Source organism: Brachyhypopomus gauderio, chromosome 1 (genome assembly GCF_052324685.1).
Source record: "Brachyhypopomus gauderio isolate BG-103 chromosome 1, BGAUD_0.2, whole genome shotgun sequence".
Classification (NCBI taxonomy): domain Eukaryota; kingdom Metazoa; phylum Chordata; class Actinopteri; order Gymnotiformes; family Hypopomidae; genus Brachyhypopomus; species Brachyhypopomus gauderio.
In genome coordinates this window covers 2,096,210-2,116,157 of record NC_135211.1, presented here as the reverse complement: position 1 = coordinate 2,116,157, position 19,948 = coordinate 2,096,210, and the positions used below count along the sequence as shown (strand labels likewise).

Here is a 19,948-nt window from a genome sequence, read left to right as displayed (position 1 = left end):
GTCCTCTTTTATTGTAAACTCAAGTTTGTTTAATTGTATTTAGGTAGCACAAATCTTTTTCTTATGTTCTCAGTGGTGTAAAAGTCAGTTTCCCTACTGAATGCACTAAGACAGTTCTAATTCAAATAATTCGAGTGGTTTTTGCCATAGAGTACCCTTTTGATTCAAATTCCAATGTACAAGAGTATTTAGGCAGGGAACCTACATCAGAGAAGCCTTTTGCCAGCACAGCTTATGAAGGAGCTGTCTAATGCTTTATTTGGAAACCCTGTGCATAAATGTTTGTCTAGCTCTCTCTAGTTTCATCAAAAAAAAAACTGCATTATGTGGCACTCTTAACATTTAGTACATAAGTGAGACACCAGGAAAAACAATCACTACATTTCTTGTGTCACCATTCAACAAATGTCTGATTACATTTAAAAAGCAGCTTAAAAGGTGTGCCTATCCTTTTTTAGAGATGCAATTTATGTTTTTTCTAAAAAAAAAAAACAACAACAAAAAAAAAAAAAAACAAGCAAAGCTAAAAAAAAAATAAAAGCAAATTCAAAGGACATTTACAATGACAATCTGACAGGGGCCCTGAATTCACTCTTTTCCCCCTCAATCCCAAACATCAGGGGTAAAAAATGAAGTCAAATTTTTCCATTGTTCCATTGTTAAATTGTTCTAAAAGTGGTTCTTCTGTAAGACATCCACCATATCCAAACATTATCATTACAATTAAACAATCTGCCCAGAGGTACTATACATACCTGTTTGTTTAGATTTATGCTCGTGTGTGTATATATTTATGCACCAGTCTTTCCTTAACTATAGCTGTGTGCAAATCTTCAGTCTGTGTGCACTAATGTCAGTACAGCAATGCTGCATTCATAAAAGACCTGGGTTATGTTTAACAAGTAATTACAAGCAGCTTTCATCTTTTCTTTACTAGAAGAAAGGGCTAAATAATTAAAAAACTGCTTCCATAAATTGTATCCAAGTTCCCAGAAACACAAATAACAGGAAAAAAGCCCTGATTGGTAAAACTAGTACAATCAGCTGCTCTGGAAAGGTCTGACCTGAGGTAATGCTGTTAACTGGATATTCAGCCCAGAGCAAAAAGAAAAATGGCAATCTGATAAGTCTTCTGTGAAAATGAATGGATGAATAGTACATGATGTATTTCTTCCAGTGTGCTATAAAGAAAAAAAAGGGTTCAGTGATTCACCTTGAAGATTATATAAATTAAAACATTTTTAAATACTAGAAAGCAGAAGGTTAACATTTCTATTTTAACATTTCCTGTTTCCTTGCTTTTCCTCGTTACTCCTGTCATGGATCAGAGGCCAGAAATGTAGAGATCATGGTTAAGGGTTTATGCTTCTGTAAAGTGAGAGGCAGGGGAAAATATGTCTCATAGTGCATAGTGTGATGCCTTGTCTACAGCCTTCCATGCAGGGAAAACAATAATTTTAATTTGACTTATTGGCACAGACTGGAATCCCCAAACAAGCACATGTCACATTAAAAATAAACAAACAAAACAAAATGAAAACAAACAAAAAACAAATTCCCTGACTGAATAGGGTGCATGTATTGGTCAGTCAGACACGTGACAGATTTGCTGCTGTCTTCCCTCACGAGGTATGAGAGCAAAAGAGCAAGTGTGAGGGAGAGCCAGAGCGAGCATTTCATACAACAGTGAATGCTTTGTGTCAGGTATTCCTGAAAATGAGGCATGAGGCACACAAAGGAATATATGTTTCCAAGGCTGAGGTATAGCAGTTGGACAAAGACAGCCACATATGTCTATATGGACATATCTATGTTTACAAATTCTTAATAAAAGGTAGTTAAGTCCATGTCATTTTCTGACTGACAAATATTGCTACCCCATCAGTTAAATCTATCCTGAGATACATAATGTTGAAGGCGATAAGTTTGTGGAGCAAAGGTAAATAAAAGCAGAATCAAATAAACAACTAGTCAATTAATTGTTTGTTTTTTACAATCCACATATATGTATGTGTGAAATTCAGATGGGCCTTCTACATTCAAATATGCGTAAAGATCTCTTGAAATTCACTCAGATAAAAGGGGGATTGGTTTTGGATAGGGAATGTTAGCCCAGTGAAGACCAAAGACTGAAAAAATGGCATGCACCACATGCAGACCTAATGGCTGAGAACTGGAATGTCAGCTCTGTATTTAATCATTATGTAGACTTAACAATATTTACTCAAACACTTTAAACATTAAATATTAGTAGGGAATAAAAATGGCGGAGCAAACTTCCAATAATGCCTTTCACTTCTATGTTCAAAACTTGTATACCCTACTCTGTGTAGAGCTGTTGAAAGATGATGCAAGAAAGTTGGATTTTGACAGTCTATCCATACTAGTTGCTAACCAGTATTATTGCAACATTATTTTACAGAATACAGATGAGCAAACTCCAATTAGACACTTTAAATGCTCAGCATTAACAAAGTGTTAGTGCATTTAATGACTTCTTTCTGCAAGAGCATTAAGTTTGCAGCAGATATAGTTACAATTACTGACAACTTTTACGGATTTTAACTTGGCTGATGTTTGTGGAATGAAGATAAAATGCTGATGGAGGTTGGAAGAAGGAACACTACAAATTGAATCTATGTATCTATGATTGTTTTACATAATCAATGTTGACGGTACTTGCCAAAAAGGATAAGCTGCAGTCTTAGGTCAGACTTAAGTGCCTAATTATATTATGTTATATTTAAATATATATTTATCTCTCTGCTTCGACATACCAGAGCAGCTTATGGGTGCATGCCATTTATCTCCTAAATAAAATGAAATAAATAAATAATACATCAAAATAAATTATGCCAGATATTTAAAGGAGTGACTTTCATCTAGTTTTGAAAGCAAGTAGTAGCCGTGTCTTTGATGTACAGTCCTGACAAAATCCTCACAGACTGGGTGCGCACCAGGCAGTGAGAAAGCAAATAACTGCTTTACAAAGAATGCGACCTTCTGATAACAAAAGTACAATGTTAAAAATTAAAGAATGTGTTCTTTTTTGCTGTACAGAAATAAAGATTACACAACATATCAGCGAATAACCAATTCAACAGTATGATGAAAACAAATATTGACAAATATATTAGAAAAAAATGACAAAATTCAAGCAGTCAACCAGGGTATTTTGAAGAGGTAATTGAAAGAAAAGAGTATGTTTGGGTGTGAGCTGCAGCATTCGGGGGGATGATCCTAACCTCCCACCCCCACCTTACATCACCCATCTGCATTCCATCTGCTACGGCAATAGCTACTATACACTCAGAATTCCAAACATTTTCTTTTTACAACAAAGTGCTATTCTCAGAGGTATCCTGCTGAACTTTCAAAAAAGTGGATATTTCAATGTATATTTTCTTCAACTACTGATGTTTAATGTATCCTGGTTCAGCTCGACCTCACAGTCACCTGCATATATTCCTGTATCCAGAAGAGTGGCTAAGTGTATTTTCATCTAACACAAATGATCGCTATATTCATCTCAGTTGCCCTGAGTTATAAATGAGAAAATGAAATTATTATCTTAAGACAAGAATTGGTTTTGCGTTGGGATTGGCCTTCTATTAGTATAATTTACTTCACCCTTCTTACATTTTACCCCAACCCCCACAAACAAAAAGTCTTAAGTTTGCAAATGTCAATAACTGACTTTAAAGCAGTGTTAAGAAAAGAAGAACAAAGAGAAAAAAAGCCACATTTTCAATGTATAACAAACAAGTTTAAAACAAAAATCATATTTAGTGTGATGAGTCAGTATTCATGTTGAAAAATTTTGAGAAAACAGCAGCAACAACAAAAAAAGACTATAGTATCAAAGATACACAGAATATTAAGTGCGCAATGCAGACAATGTCGAGGTAATTAGGTGTAATCGCCAGAATTATGGTCTGGAAAATGCCAGACTGAAAGTATAGTGCAAAAGAAAGCGCAAAATTAAAAGAAAATTATAGTTTCATTTTTTTTAAATCCTCACAATCAAGCATCCCTGAATTACTATTCATATGCAACATGTTCTAAAAAGACATAACTAAATCGATTTCAGTGTTGCAGAATATAAAGGGTTGAAACTAACAACAGCAAATATGATTTTAACTGGCAAAAGAACAGATGAACTAGCACTGAATCCCCTGTGGGAATCCGGACTTTGAAATACTCTTAAGCTTTACCAAATTCTATTACAAACTCATTAGTGTAGGACAGAGTGAGAGAGAGATGTGGGGGTGAGAGAAAAGGGGGCAGATTTTTGAGGTGCTCACTTCAACCCTTCACATCATCTTTTGCACCCCATATGTTTGTCATATTTAGACACTGACCCCAAATGCCTTTTTAAAAATCAGTAATGGCATTTAAAAGTTCAGTTGAAAGGTGCAAGTAGGGGTTTTCAGCCTACTTTTCAAAATAATATATGGGGTTCACTTATGGCTTTAATAAGCATTTGTTGATCTATGAGATAAAAACCATAACAGATGCTTGCAGTGATAAAGTGACCCCTGTAATGTCAGCCAATAATTTTCATCCCCAATTATTGGATCCCTGTGGTTGTGCTCACCCAGATACTGCAAAGTAAATTGGCACAATTAAAGCCATGTTCTTTTTTCCCCAATTAGTATTAGTAGTATTTGTCCCAGCTTTGAGTAATTACTCATCTTTTGTGTCTCCCACTCCTTGCAATACATCCACTTGCACTGTGCTGGGGGTGGTAACTGGTGTTGAGGATTCAGTTTCAGGTGTGACCCCAGAGTCTTGTCCTTCCATCCTCATCATTAGTTTAAGCTTCTTCTTTGGTGGGTTCTTCAGCGTGCCCATCCTCTCTTTCACCTTGTACTCAAGTGTACTGTGAGGAATACCATAGATGTTCTGTGCCTTTGAAACACTCATTTTCCCACTCATCACCACAGCAATAGCCTCTTCTAAGATCTCACTGTTATATTGGCGGTACCGGCCTCTCTTCTTGCGTGGCTGCTTGGAACCTGTTGGGTCTGCTTCTGGATCTGAGGTTGGATATTGTGGTCCAGAGGTTGACTGGTCAGGATCTGTGCTCCAATACTCACCTATGGTACTTCCTTCAAGGAGGCCTCCCAAAACAGCTCTGCGACTCTGTTTGGGTAAGATGGCCCTAAGCTTCCTGCTTAGAGAACTCTCTGAGTGCGCACTGCCTATATTCATCGAGGTATAACTATAGAGATCAGAAGAGTTACCATGGGAGTTCCAGGAAAGATCCATGCCCCTGACTTGAGGGATCTTCAAGTCAACTGGAGGAGAGTTCCCTGCATCCTTCTTCACTGTGATGGCAGAGACATCTAGAGACTTGCTATGAGAGGCATTTGTGCCCTTGTTGAACGTGCCTTGGTTCTCCAAAACAACTGGCACATCCTTTAATTCACTGAAGTTGCTGTTAGCCTGTTTGAACTTCAATAAGCTATCTAACTGAGGTTTGCCCCAAGAACCATCATGAGATGAGAGAGGATTTGTCTGACTGTGGTTAAGAAGACCGACCGTCTCCAAGGTGGCCAATGAAAGAGGGGAAGGTTGTCCAAGAAAGCGTTGTTTCTGGCTTAGCAGCTCCTCCTTAATGAGTAGTGAGCGAGCAAGTGGTGTCTTGATAGAGGCAGGGCCAGTATGATTCTCCCGAATAGCATCTTTCAAGCCTTTTGTTGGCAGGTCATCTTCGTCAACATCTCTGTATTTTTGATCGACTATCAAGGAATGCCTAATTGAGACAAAAATATGTGAATGGAAGACATATATCCTACCATGAAACACTATTTATGGACTTACATATATTATGAACTTGACTATTATAATATAATAATCATAATGTATTAAAAGGCCAATTCTGTGGAAAATAAAAGGGGTCAATGACTGGTGCTCAGCATTTCTAGGTATGAGTAGATCAAACATGCACAAAGCTTCTAGTAAAACATCACAATGTACAACTGACAGGCACTTGGTGCTTCTAGTATTTAGGAAACAAAACAGTACTGAGGGATTAGGTGAGATCATCTATCCGTGTCCTTGTCCAACAGGGCTTTTAGCATATTATTATAATGGATGTAAAATTCGAAACGAAATAATTCATTTGTTATCCATAGGCATTAGAGAAAAGACCAGACACTGAGTGAGAGAAAAAAAAAATGAAAACAGCAGCATAAAATGGTTGGAATTACCCTTTCACTAGGGGCATGACAGAAAATCCTTGAGTTGTTTTGAAAGAGAAGCTGCTACGATTCTGTTTTTTCTTTGTTGAGAGATCAAGAACTCCATCTGTGAATACAAATGTAATATCCCCATAAGACAAGGCCGCACAACCTTACAGATGGAAGCCATCATTTTTACACCACATGCATAATTCTAAGACAGGTCACAGGCCAAATTAGTCCAACTAATACAAAAGTACAGTTCAACAGAATAGTGTTCGTCATATCACTGGGACACTGTTGGGGTATTGGGAGTTTGATCCCGTATGATGCATCAGCCATCTGTGGCTAGGAGCCTGAGAGAACAAATTGGTTGTAGTCTCAGGGAAGGAGGAGTATTATGCTTACACTTGTTAATTACAGTGACACTGGCTATCCTGGTTGGCAGCTATGGTGTGACAGGGGAGACTTACCTGACAGGTGGGAAGGGGGGGATGACTAGTGAGAAATTAGTTATCTAAAGTAATAATTCTAAAGTAATAATTCTAAAGTAATAATTGAATATTTAAAATAATAAAAGTATGAATGTATGAATGAACAGCCCCCTCCGCCATGACTCCTCTCCCTTATGTGTCTGTTTGTCATGTGAGAATTTGCCATGCCCTTTTGTCATGTTCGGTTAGTCTTTGTCTTGTGTGTGTGTGTTGTCCATCAAATCTTTCTCAGCATGACAGCAAAATCTGTGTACACCTTTGTAGAATTTCACAGCACATTCAAATCATTGTTTAAATACATGGAAAATAATTATATAACTGTCATAATTAAGAAATTGTTAGTCGATCGTATGATAGTCAGTCAAATTTATATAGTGCTTTTTACAACACACGTCATATGGCAAAGAAAACTCACTAGGCAGGGATTAGGAAGAAACCTTGGGAGGACCAAAGACTCAAAAGAGAACCCATCCGCCATTGGGTGGCCCAGCTAGTATTTATGGTATTTATAGTTTATGGTTTTTAATCTAAAATATAATGAATTGTTTACATGATTATCCACTTTGTTCAACATGATATGGCCTCAACTGGAGTAGTATTTTCCAATTGATGAGTATACCTGGATGTTTTCAATATGATCAAGCTTATTTACTGATATTAGCTACATATAAATATACATAGCAACCCTTTGCAAATATTGTGGCATCTTAAAAATAAACTCTTCATGGAACACTGTACTAGGGATTAGAGGTCTGCACTCCCGCGGTAATCCCGCGGGACCCGACAGAATATCTTGCGGCGCGGGACAGAATTTAATTGTTATTGGCGGGAGCGGGAGTTGAATTAGTCCAGGCGATGCGGGAGCGGGACCACATATACATGTAGAAAAATCCCGCAAATTAATAGTCTAGAAAATTATAATAATAACAACGCAATGATTTCCATGCATAAGGAACAGGATGAAACCAACTAATCATTCAGTAAGTAAGCAATAAACTAATTCAAAATATTGGCTAAGCAACTGATCACATGAACATGAAGTGTGCGTCATTTTGTCATTTTGATACAGAAATGGCAGAGACTGTAGACCAGGGGTTGGCAACCTTTGAGACATGGAGTGCCAACTTTAACATGTCCAGTCAATGAGTGTGCCACTATGGCGGCGAGTTTAAATTGTTGACCGAGGAGGGGGGGAGGTGTAAATTGACACAAAAAGTATTATATCGCGGTCGATCGCCAAGTTTAAACGCCTCCGCCGTTCGCGCGAGGTGTGCGTGCGGAGTCGCGCGCTACGGTCACTCGCGAAAGTATAATCCATTAATATAATTTATATTAAAATATATATTTTTGCTGATGCTGGTCCAGCGTGTCGCGTGCCAGTGACTATGCCTCGGTGTGCCAATGGTGGCACGCATGCCATAGGTGGCCGACCCCTGCTGTAGACGGTCAACCAGTTTCAGCTGTGGAAAATTCTATTAAAACAGGCGAATACACCACAATTAAGCCAACTACAGGAAAGTCTGATGTATGGAAGTCATATTCCATTGTAATTAATGGAGATGGAAATCGGCTTGTTGTGATACATGTCAGAAAGTGTTGGTGTACGTCACCTAACGGGATGTGTTTGGACTGTGATAAGAAATGGGACAGCGCGATCAATCGCTATATTGCTATTTTAATAAATACATAAGAAAATTTCAAGTACTAAATCTAATTAATTCAATTCATATTAGGATTGCGGGTGGGGGCGACAGAAATGTGTATGTGGTGGGCGGGTGCGGGATTAAAACAAGCAAATTTTTGGCCGGTGCGGGCGGGAGCGGGATTAAAACAAGCAGGTGTGGGCGGAAGCGGGATTAAAACAAGCGATTTTTTGGTGGGAGCGGGTCTAAAACAAGCGGGAGCGGGATTAAAAAAGCAGTCCCGCGCAGACCTCTACTAGGGATTTCAACTATTAATACAAGACATATACGTTTAACCTGTTTCTTGCTAATAATTTAAAGACCAATGCCTGTTGTATTCTTTGGTGTAACTCTGGTCCTCTGCTCTCCACAGTGAGTAAACCTGAAATGTAATGTTTTGTGGCTAACTTAAATAACTTTAGACCAAATACACTTTTAAACTTTGTTTAAAAAATTTGAAAACCGTTTGCCAATCGTCAATTTTGTCAATTTTTAAACTTAGTCATGCTTAAGCATAATTTAATTTAGTGAAAAATCCACTCAATCCACTTATTTTAATCTGTCCTTTGTAATGATTAGTCAGTTTTCAGCACTATGGAAAAAGCAGTATGCTTTCCATTTAATTGATCATCTAAAATAACGGCGTTAGGTAACATCGTCATTTTGTCAGTAACGGGATAATATAATTAGTTACTTTTCCTGTCGTTACAACGCCGTTGACGTTCTCGGTGTAACACCTGTTTAACTTAACAAGTCAGTAAGCGATTGGCTAAGGCAGCGTTATGATAGCCAATCAGAGCCAGTGTTTTTACACGCGCGCCGAAGCACGCGAGTGACATGACACAAACGGAGAAGAGGCCGAAATGGCGTCAGGTGCAAGCCGAAGAAAACTAGAACTTTCAAGGCGATATAAACATTATTTAAGAAAATACTTGAAGTTCCTGAATGTCTACCAGACTGGGTATTTGAATTATTTAATTAAGAACAGAGGTTTTATTGTTAAGTTTACTTCTGTTGTAAACAAACCAGTTGTCTCAGGTTGAGAGAATTTAATTTAATTTCATAGATGTAAATGCACTTTATAGTGTAACTGTTTACTTTTGCTTTTTTTTTTCCCAAAGATTTTGAATTTTATCCTGCACTGGTCTGTGGATGTGCAATAAATATCAAAAGTTAAACAATTTTCTGATCTACTCATTTCAACTGACTGTGACCACTGCTTTAAAAAAAACTTAATTAATTGGCATATAACCTTTTTTAACTGTAACGCAAATAGTTACTTTCCCTGGTAATGAGTTACTAACTCAGTTACTTTTTTGAACAAGTAGTGAGTAACTATAACTAATTACTTTTTTAAAGTAATGTTCCCAACACTGCTTATTAATCTCAAGGCATACTTACAAATTAGTTGGTGGACAATGTTTCTCTTATGAAAAGTATTCCAGAAGGAATTAGGCCTGGGTGTTTTTCAACTCAGAAGAAACACTTATGATTCCTACATAATATTTAGTTTGTTTGCTTCTTTTATACAAGGTAATTTTATTTATAATTAAGGTAATTTTACTTTGTTTCTTTTCATTGTAAAGCACAGAGATTAGATTCAAAATGTGCTATACAAGATTCATACCTACTGAGCCAAATGACAAAGCACAGACATCACATTTTTACCCAGAATTTGTTTTATTCCTTCATTATCCCTTAGCACTCTCATCTATTTTCATATTTGAAATTCCAAACTACAGCCATAAGACATGGTTGAATATTTAAATGCTCACCCAACACATACAGCTGCACTTCATACTCAGGCCAATCATGTTTTCTAAGCTTCTATCCATTCTCATAACAAATGGTGCAGCCATTCTCTATCTGAAACTAAGATCTGAAAGGACATCCCCTTCATTGTTTGGCCATCCCTTGTGCCCTTGCAAAAGTATGAGTGAATGAATGAATGTTCGATTTATATAGCGCCTTTCCAGATTCCCAAGGCGCTTTACAATTTAACACAGTTACAAGTCACAGACAATCAATCACACACACACCGGCGAGAAGCGGCAGCCAATTGCGCACAGCGTACTCTCTACCGGAAGCCACAGCCCCCTGGGGGACTGAATGGGGTGCAGGAAGGGGAGAGAGGACAGACTCTAGTGGCAGAGCACCATCCACCACTGGGCATACAAGCACACACACGCACACAGACACTACTTTTTATTGAACATAGAGACACAGACACACACTCAGGGAGAATTTTTTGTTGACTGCCAATTTACCTAACCTCCATGTTTTTGGACTGTGGGAGGAAACCGGAGATCCCGGAGGAAACCCACGCAAACACAGGGAGAACATGGAAACTCCACTCAGATAGGGACTTGAACCCAAGACCCCAGTGCTGAGAGGCAAACGTGCTAACCACCAAGCCACCGTGTTGCCCATGAGTATACTATTTAAAGGCCACTATGGCTGTTTAGTACAGGGACACTTATGCAAGAGCACAATGGACATCATTTGGTCTTCACAAGTTCCGTAATGCATCACGTCATAAAATCCATTAGGTGCTGAGATTGTTCTGCAGGTTGCAGTTTATTGCTTATTGCAGTTGCTACAAATTAGATGGAAGTACAAACATGCTCTGATCAGCCTGTTCAATGTTGTCCCAGAGACGCTCTATAGAATTAAGATTGTGATGGTCAGGTTCCCAAAAAGAATCCATAACTATATGACCCTTTTTGAACATGGCAGATTGACTGAAAACAGAGTAAGGTAGAGTTTATAGTAAACAGCTGACATGAAGATATGAATTTCACAATGCTTAGGTTAGGCCTGTAGCAGATATTAAAAAAAATGCAAAAATATGCATTTACCATCATTATCAAATTAATGAATAAATCTTCAAATTTATTGAATGGTTAATATCACAATTGAAGCATTACTGGGAATAACAGAGTGGGTTGGCTCAGAGAGGTAGCTTAATCTACATGTAAATTTACTCATCTAAATCAAAAGAAAATAATAAACAACTGTTGACTACTTGGAGAATGAGAGGAGCACATGCCCATGGGCGGTCAACTGTCAACATTTTGAAGATGTACTTGAATCTACGCGCATGCTTGTAGTGCGGATCTTGGCCTTGCAGTTGGCACTTGTACGACCCGGGTCACCTCCTCGAGATTAGTTATCAGACATTCAGTATCAGTATCAGCCTCTTCCAGGCTGCTCCCAAATTCCTTGGGCAATGAAGTCTTTCTTCACTAGTGGTGGATCGCAGGTGTTCAGTCAGACTTCCATTTGCAATTGTTTTCTTGCCGAAGACTAACTTAAAGCTAACTTAAAATCAATGACTGTCGGCTGAACAGGATTAACTTAAATTTAATTTAACATTGTTTAAAAATGGAGATAAACACATCTTCACAAACTATAGACCTGTCTCTCTGCTCCCGCAATTTTCCAAAATTTTAGAGAAACTGTACAATAATAGATTGGAGAAATTTATAAATAAACATAATATAATTAATGAAGGTCAGTATGGGTTCAGAGCAGCAAGGTCAGCATCAATGGCCATAATGGATGCAGTGGAAGAGATCACAATCAGCTTAGATAAGAATTATGCAGTGGGATTATTTGTTGATTTAAAAAAAGCTTTTGATACTATTGATCATAGCATATTACTCAAAAAACTGGAAAGATATGGCATTAAGGGGGTGGCCTTGCGCTGGATCCAAAGCTATTTAACAGAGAGACAACAGTACGTGAAGATGGGGGAGTCACAATCAGGGTATTTGGGTATTACTTGTGGTGTCCCACAAGGATCTATACTGGGTCCGAAATTGTTCAATATATATATCAATGACATATATAATGTATCCAAGGTGTTAAAATTAATCTTGTTTGCGGATGACACAAATATATTTTATTCGAATGAGAATTGTAGTGATTTAATATATAATATAAATACTGAACTACATAAATTAAAATTATGGATGGATAAAAACAAACTATCTTTAAATCTGGCTAAAACAAAAGCAATATTATTTGGAAAGTGCAAAGAAAATAAAGATTCAATAATAAAAATAAATGGTATTAAAATAGAGATCGTGTCAGATATTAAATTCTTAGGAATAGTAATTGATAGTAAGCTAAGCTGGAAACCACATATTAGACACACACAAAGTAAAGTCTCAAAAAGTGTCTCGATTATCAACAAGATCAAACACTTCTTAGATTATAATGCACTACATTTATTGTATTGTTCATTAATTTCACCTTATTTATGTTATGGTATAGAAATTTGGGGCAACAACTATAAAAGTTCACTACAACCCCTCCTTATACTCCAGAAACGTGCAATGAGAGTGATACACAAAGTTGGATTTTTTTGAACACACAAATACTCTATTTTTGCAGTCTAAATTGTTAAAATTCTTTGATTTAGTAGATTTTTATTCTGCACAACTTCTTTATAAAGCAAGTAAAAATGAACTGCCTTATAATATTCAGAAACTCTTTACGCAAAGAGAAGGAGGTTATAATCTGAGGGGTTGTAGTAACTTTAAGGTCCAAGCAGGGAGAACTACAAGGAGAATGTGGTGTGTGTCTGTGTCTGGTGTAAAGCTTTGGAACCGATTGAGTCTACAACTCAAGCAATGCCCAAATATCCATCTATTTAACCCTGATGAGATCCGGGCGTGGTCTACCTTCTTGGGGTCCAGCTGGGCGTGGGGGACCCATTGCATTTTTTGTTAAAATAATCAGCAGATTTAGCCCAATTGCAAGTAAAATAAACAATACATATGTTAAATTAGTTTGCTCTCATTTATTTATTAGTTACTTTTTTATTAAAATGTAACACAATAAGGAAATGAATCATAAATCATGCTGGCTGACAGGCTGGTCCTATGGCTAGCTGCTGACGGGCTGGTGCTAACGGAGCTGGCTGCTGCTCATCCTCCTTTTCATTATCACTATCAGACTCTGATATTTCAGAAATGTGATCCTGAAATTTCTTCTTCTGAATCACCATCAAAATCCTCTGTCTCTTCCAATAGCAGCTGTAAGGCAGTCTGAACTGAGAATCGCTTTGCCATCTTTTATAGCATTTTTAGCATTTTTAGCATTTATAGCATCATGTCCCCATGATTGGATGAAACACACACTCACACACACATAGACACACACACACACACACACACACACACACACACACACACACACACACACACACACACACACAGGTCCAGAGAGGAGGGAGGGATAATGAGGGCTGAAAGAAAAGATGCTTCTTTCAGATCTCACCCCTTTGTCTCTATAGAGATTCTTCGTCCGCTGTCTGACAATATGCAATCAACCCCTGATGTGACAACCATCAAAAGTGTTGATGGTTGCTCACCTTTGCATGCCAAACTCCTCTGTCCTTTGTTTGTATATCCTTTAAAGTCATACAGACGACTATCAACTACCCAACCCAATGTTGATTGCCCACTTTGACTAGCCCAGGGCCCAGTGGACCCTGGACCCTGTATGTAATACAAATGTGAAGGGGGGGGTACGGGGGGGTGGTCATTGAAAATATTTTCTGATTTATGTTGCTCACAGAAAATGAGCCAAGGACCAATGAATCTCAGTTTGAAAAAAAAAAAATTGTAGAATTTTTTTAAGCTGATTTTTAAAAAATGGGTCCCACAGACCCTTGGACCATATAAGGGTTAATTAGTGGATAGTGTGTATTAGCTAGTACAAACTGAACTTTTATTCTTTTTTTCCAATTGAATTTATTTAATGTTATATTGTATGTACTATTGTTTTTGACTTGAAATAAAAATTAAATCAATCAATCAATCAAACTGAGTGAAAATGAAATAAAACTGACTTAAAATACTAGCTGAAAGCAAATTGACGACGACGACGACAACAAACAAAAGGTTAAGTCCTTAACTTTTCTTGAGAAATAAAACTGATTTTTCTTGGAGGCTGAGATTTAGTTCGAACTTAGTAGCAATCTTTTGGCATCAATCAAACTCATCGATTCCTTCATGAGAAATGCTATTTAATGTTTTTAGGGGCGTGATCATAGTACAACTATTGGTTAGTTAAATTGCTGACTATTGGAACTTACTTAATGAAAATTCATTACCTCCATCATAAAAATGTTTTTTTTTTTCTTAAGAGAAAGAGAGAGGAATTGGGGGGGGGGGGGGGGGGTGTCTCCCCAGGTCCAGTTAACAGATAACGACAACATGACTAGACAGAAACAGTAATACATTTCTCACTGAGACAAAGAGAATCCCCTACTTCTAATTTGACTCACTTAGTCTAAGTATTAGTTTGGTTCCTTGTCATTCTAAACACTAAGCAATCCATCATTCATATTTTAAGATGATAAACGACACATAATGCATAGACAGGTTTGAATATGAGGTAGCACACAAGAATACATAGATATGCATACATCTAATATAACACATTGCACATTGATACTGGTTATGCATGAATCTAGAATAATACCACACAAGGATACAAGGGTATATATGTATATATGTCTAAAATAGTGCTTCACAGGAATACATGGGTATGCATGTTATGATAATACAACCCAAGAATACATGGAAATACATATCTAAAATAGTGGAACACACAAAAATACACAGATATGTATCCATGTGGTGTGATTATATAATAAAAGGTATTAGGGTGGAATCTATTAACATCCAACACATAAGGGATCCCAAGTCATGTGTTTACATTAAAACATAGATCACTTAATGTTTAAATGTTATAGGCACAGGATTCAGCTTGTGCATCGATCTTCAGTCCAGAGTCCCTAATGAGCTGGTAAAAATGGTTTTGAGGGTAATGACCCTTCCCTTGGTTGGAGGATTGCAGAGTTTGGTGTCTTTAGACTGCTTTCACAGAGTTACTTCCTCTGGACTAGATTTGATCCAGTATCTGTCTTTGATGTAACGTTATAAGGACCTCTGAAACATTTGCATTGTAAGTTTAATAAGGAATTTCCAAGAGATGGCAAATTGGGGCCAAAACTTAAGGGAAGTCTGATAAGGCTGGATTCTAGAATTGAGTGAGTGAAGGGCCTTCCTGGGTCCGCAAGCACACTTTCCTCAGAAGGGGGATCCTGACCAGAGGATTTTGCATATTTTATTGCCTCTTCTTAGCACTTTAGGGCACCAGATAAGGTTAGGATTCTTATGAGGGGAGATCATTGTTGTGGTTGTGATTTATGAGTTCTTCTGAGCGGAGGTGATGGGTAGAAAACCATCTTGCATTCCTTGATACCTTTGCCAAGCACTTTAAGGGACTAGATAAGGTCAGGTTCTTACACTTTGCGAGGGAAGGTCATCTCTGTGTTGTGATCAGTGAAGTAGTAGAAAAGTCTTTGGTGTCTCCACTACAGGCCCCATTGTCCACAGGTATCAGAAGACCCAGGGTGTGCCAACAAAACATTCTCTACACAATTATTCCATCCAGGGCATCTGCACATTTTTTTTTATCTCAAATTCAATGACTTTTAAGACCTTTTTAATACCTCTCACAAGAAATAATAATACCAGGGTTGCCAACTTTTCAAGATTGCTTGAAGTGAGATTTGAACCTGGAGGGGGTGGTGAGTGTAAATTGTTGAGGCAACCTCAAGTTGTTGACGGGTTGGGGGGGAGGGGGGGTTGCACGACCTCGCGAAGCAACAGCACACGGGGACCTCGCGCAGGGGCGGAGCCACCGTGATTACATCATTGTCGGCATGCGGAACCTCGCGACGGTCCCGACGCGTTAAGTATAAACCAAGGTTGACGCGGCTCAGGGATTACGGCACATGCAGCGCCGTGCGCAGTGCCCTAGTGCCTGTACATTTAAGTTGTAATGGTCCAATGAAGGTAATTTAAAAACCAGGACATTTCCTCACTTTAAAAAAACCCAGGACAGGACGTGAAATACATCCCGGGAAATACGGACGATTGGTCGCCCTACACAGTAGACAAATCATTTTTGGTATTTAGCAGCGAATGACTCGATATGCATATTACTATTACGAGTGCTATCATATCGTTTGTGTTTTTCAGATTTCATATGAGAATCCAGCGCTTCTCATATGAGAATCCTAACGAACGCGTCATTAGTTGTTTGAAGATGTTTCCATCAAAGTATGGAGGTTTACAAGCAATGTTGCCACTATTTTGTGATTTACATTCTCTTTAGCTTATATTGCATACGTTTCATTCCCCAGCTCAAGTTCCCTTTAAGTATTGAATAGGGAACTCGAGAATAAACCTCCGCACTATGGAACCGTTCAAACACCCAAACCAAGGTGTCTCAAACTGTTTGCCTGTTCAATTCCCCAAACAGAGTTTTAAAGCAAACAGCGTTGCTGTTGCAAATAATGCTAGTTTATTAAATGGACAATTCTGGGAGAAGTCATGAAAGGAGGGTTCTGAAATTGGATCCAGTGCAAGGTGTTAAGGGCAACAAAATAACTCTTAGAGATGTCCATTGTCCCAGAATAATAAGAGTGTACCAACCGCTTCAACAACCTCATCAACCCCTACACAGCTTAGAGAGAAAAACGTTTAGGATAACTAACAACATTCTGGTTGTCTACATCATCAGCCCTTTCGTTTTTCCCACCCGCTGGTTCAGTCTGCCTTTAAATTGTCTGGCTGCTTCCACCAAATCACATGAGCAGATCCATTCTGTGCAAGACAGGGAAACAATGTTATACAGACCAATAAAAATTCTACCACATAACCAATCATTATTGCAACATGTCACCACGTCAACAGTACAAAGTTAATCAAACAATAATACGTTATTAACATCAAATACTAAAGCAGCATCTAATGCCCACCTGACTGCCAAATGTTCCTTTTCGACTGTGGTATACCTTGTCTCCCTCTGAAAAATTTTCCAACTAATGTAGGCCACCGGTGCTCATTCTCCTTATCGCTCCTAATCCAGTACCTGACATATCCGTCTGGACCGTGAAGGGACATCAAAGGGCTCTGTAGAATGAGCTCTCCACACAGGCTTTAAGGTTTCAGAATGTGTCCTCACAGTCCTTTGTCCATTTTAACTTCTGACTATTTTACCTTCTGCAACCTCACTGAAAGACCACTATCTGCTGTTAGCAACAACAAAAGCACTTTCTATCCTCTTTCTACACAACTTGTCATAACACAACTTGTGCCCTCATATTCTCCTCCAGCAGATGATGTTCTGGCTAGCAGCTTCTGCTGACCTAAATGGCCTGCTCATGTTACAGAATTATCAATTTTCTCCCTCATATTTACAGGCACAACAAGCCCCCATTACTACCTTGCCTATTACTGCAAACGATTACTGCAACAAAACATTGCTCTTTAAGCCTTAATACATCTTTCAGTCTTATTTGCATCTCTTTGGATCTTATTTTCACTGGAGGTGGTATCTTGAAAACACTATACTTCTTTATGCTAATCTCATACCTCAATTAATGTTTTTTTGACTTAGTTTCCTGTGAGATGCCAAACTAGATGGAGTGTCTGACTTTCCTTGGGCCATCTCCACACCAAAGCTATTCTTTCCAAAGTCTTAAAATATATATTTATTTTTTATTTAATATATACTATATACAAGTTTACATTGTGGTTGAAATTCTGTAACCCTTAACACTAGGACGGCAAACGCCACGCAAAAAGTCACGAGGAAACTCAGCCACCGAGTAGCCCACTTCCCCGCTGTGAAGAGATTAGTGCCCTTTGTCTTGCTAAAGACATGGTGCGCGTTTGAAGCGCCGACCTCCCTTCTCCTTTCCAAGGAAATCCAGCTTGGCCAGCTCATCTGTATATCACAGCTCCAAGAAGCAATTCAAAAGTTACAATCTATCTTTTTTATAGCGCGAAGGTAATTATTCCTATGCAGAATAACTGAAATAAATCCTCGCGTTGTTTTTGTAGTAGGCGTACGTGCTGTGCAATTTTCACAAGGCAAACCAGACACAGACTAGCCCATTTTATATGTTTCATTCGCATTTTATGCTTACTTCATCGCACTAAAGAATAAACTACAATAATGTGCTCGTAGTAGGCATTTGTGTTGTGCGATTTTCGGAAGGCAAACCAGACAATGACCAGCCCATTGGTCACTCTAGGAACATTAGGCACCCAGAGTGGGCCGATGATATGGTAGAGGAAAGACAGTATTCCTCTAAGGCCTACTGAGCCACACCAGACACTGAATGGCTTCAGTGCCCTTCTTACATGATTAACACATAACACATATATAGAGGTAAAAAGCTCTAGCTTATACATCTATCATGTGACTGTTGTGTTTAACATATACTAATAAAGCATAGCATCGAGTAAAAGACTAAAATTTCCACCACATTTCCCTCCTTTTTGTCCTTTAACGATTTTCAAACTTAGTGAGTCTCGCTTTGCCTAATAAATGCTTCAGTAGTTTTCAGGAATTCTGCGAATGGTAACCTAATTATCAAGTCATTATCTCAAAGGAAATATCTCACAGGTATAATCCCTCATTGCCAGGGCTAGCGGTTGGCTAACACTTATTATGTAAATGCATTACATTATGTATGACTGTGTAGGTACCATGCCTCCACAAAGGAGGGGGGGTGTGCTCTCCCTCGCGGCATGACCACATCAGGACGGATGTGGAACTACGTCATCAGACGAATCCCCTTTAAAAGGGGGGGATCCCCCTTTGTTCGGTCTCTCTACCTGGCTGCATCTACCTAGAGACGAAGAGCACGCATACCTTCGAGAACAAAGCAGTATTGGTTCTGCACTCGGGCCCGTGCAGCACGCGAGCGACGCAAGAAGTAACTAGTTCGCTACTTTTATTTCTTTTGCGGAGTTCGCTAAAACCCAATCGCTTCAGCTAGCTGACGATTAAGAACTGTTTGAACATTCGCGCGACGGCCGGACCTCCGCAAGTTCATCTTAACGTCGACAGCGATAACTTCCCCGGGACACCACGCAATGGACCACCGAGGGACCGCCGATCGAACGGCCACCGCAGCTTCCCCTGGACGGAGCAACGTGATCCAGCGGAACCTTCTCCTCAAAAGCACACGAAGGAGTCCTCCTCAAGAGGCTACCTGGCCTACTGCGCGGGCCGCGGACTGGACAACTCAAAGTAAGACTGTGCAGCTGGGCAGACTTAGAACAATATCTTGTTTTACTCTTTTCTGTGTGCTTAGATCGATATTTTGTGAATGCTTGTTTGCAGTGGTGTTTATAATCACGGTCATGTTAAACCGTACTCTGTTTAAGGCTTAAAGAGATATTCTGTTCAAAGCTTAAATAGGTATTCTGTTTAAACTTGTTCGGTTATTCACACTGATTCCTTTATTTCATAGTTAATATCCAATTCCTTGTGTAGTTGTTAAACGTGTGTCCCACTATACGCTCGTTGGGGCTGTATAGTGACTGACGAAACCGTGCCTTAGTTAGTTAGAGTAAATTTGCGTTGTGTTCGTGACTGTAGTGAGAGCTCGGTTTGGTTTTCGCGCCATTGAGTTTCTCTTTGTCTAAAGGATCTCCTCCCCTATACGCACGTCCACACGCACGTACCCACGCACGCGCATCCGCGC

The 19,948-nt window shown here is 38.8% G+C and overlaps 1 protein-coding gene across 1 annotated transcript in view; it reads right to left on the bottom strand.

The window, feature by feature from the left end:
* Positions 1-297: 297 nt before the first annotated feature.
* lcor (ligand dependent nuclear receptor corepressor) overlaps positions 298-19,948 on the bottom strand; it is a 105,808-nt gene continuing 86,157 nt past the window's right edge. Inside the window, exons 6-7 of the mRNA XM_077006627.1 lie at positions 6,216-6,312; positions 298-5,758 (exon numbers count right to left, since the gene is read on the bottom strand). Of these exons, the coding sequence (XP_076862742.1) occupies positions 4,687-5,758; positions 6,216-6,312 (1,169 nt within the window). The 3' untranslated portion in view covers positions 298-4,686. The remainder of the gene's footprint in view (positions 5,759-6,215; positions 6,313-19,948) is intronic.